The sequence below is a fragment of the Poecilia reticulata genome, linkage group LG11, assembly GCF_000633615.1.
Source record: "Poecilia reticulata strain Guanapo linkage group LG11, Guppy_female_1.0+MT, whole genome shotgun sequence".
NCBI classification, from domain to species: Eukaryota; Metazoa; Chordata; class Actinopteri; order Cyprinodontiformes; family Poeciliidae; genus Poecilia; species Poecilia reticulata.
In genome coordinates, this window is record NC_024341.1 from 25497592 (window position 1) to 25498634 (window position 1043).

The 1043-nt window shown below is 40.4% G+C and overlaps 1 protein-coding gene across 1 annotated transcript in view; it reads right to left on the reverse strand.

Moving 5' to 3' along the window:
• Positions 1–145: 145 nt before the first annotated feature.
• Positions 146–1043, reverse strand: part of LOC103472936 (death domain-associated protein 6-like) — a 10926-nt gene continuing 10028 nt past the window's right edge. The window contains exon 8 of the mRNA XM_008422816.2: positions 146–948. Within this exon, the coding sequence (XP_008421038.1) occupies positions 889–948 (60 nt within the window). The 3' untranslated portion in view covers positions 146–888. The remainder of the gene's footprint in view (positions 949–1043) is intronic.

Below are 1043 nucleotides of genomic sequence, written 5' to 3' on the forward strand. Positions count from 1 at the left end.
TTGTTTTTCCCAGAAAATGTCTGAGATTGATCTCAAACTTTCTGAGTTTTTTGGCAAAAATATACTCCTTTTTCAATCTGCCTGATGCATCATCATCTCAGACAAGACATAAAAACAAGCTGAAAAAACAATTTGACAATATCCCTTCCTGTTAGTAAATMCATTTTATTAATCAGATGCTTCCACAGACTGTTTTACATCAATAAACCTGATTTTTTTAATGTGCTTCAACGTATTTTTAAAAGAAGAACCAACAGAGGGAGAAAAAAGTCTGAAATCTACAGCAATTTAAAAATGTAAATGAAATATTTGATGAAAAAAGTTGAAATCTGATTGTTTTGGCCAGCTTTCTGGAAGTCGTTTATGTGGCAAAATCTGCTTTCATGAGCCGAAAGGAAAGGAAAAAATGAAACTGTAGCGTATTTCTGCTGCCGTGTCAAACATCTGACCAATCACCTCGCAGTTTGTCGCCTCCAGCAGCACAAACAGGAAATCAGGAAAATCAGAAATCTTTTTTATACAAATCCAAACCCGCCTACTGAGGAAAATCAGAGTTGATGTAGAAAATGTAAACAGACGAGCTGCTCTGTGAACTGAGCTCCTTCCAGGAGGAAAACTCAACATGTCCGACCGTTCAGCTCACATCCTCGTCCTCCTCTTCATCACCGTCAGATGAAGAGTTCCTACCTGCAGAAACTGAAACTCGCATCATAAAATCCTCTCCACCAAAGTGTCAGCTGGTCTGCAGTGAAAACCAATCAGAGAGCGCCCCCTGCTGGCAGAAAACAGAGACTGCACCCTGATCATCATCCAGCTCCAGCTCTCCAGGGTCAGCAGAGGTCATCCCATTTTCAGGAGAGCCGATGGAAAATCGACGTGTTCCTGTTTTCACTCCGAGTCCGACAGGACGATGATCTCATCTGGGTCGCACTGAGTGGCAACGTTAACCTGAAAACAGAAAAAAGATTTATAATAAACAGATTGAGAAGGTGATGAAAGATGAAAACACGCCCCGTTTTTAAACAGAAAATCTGGAATTATTT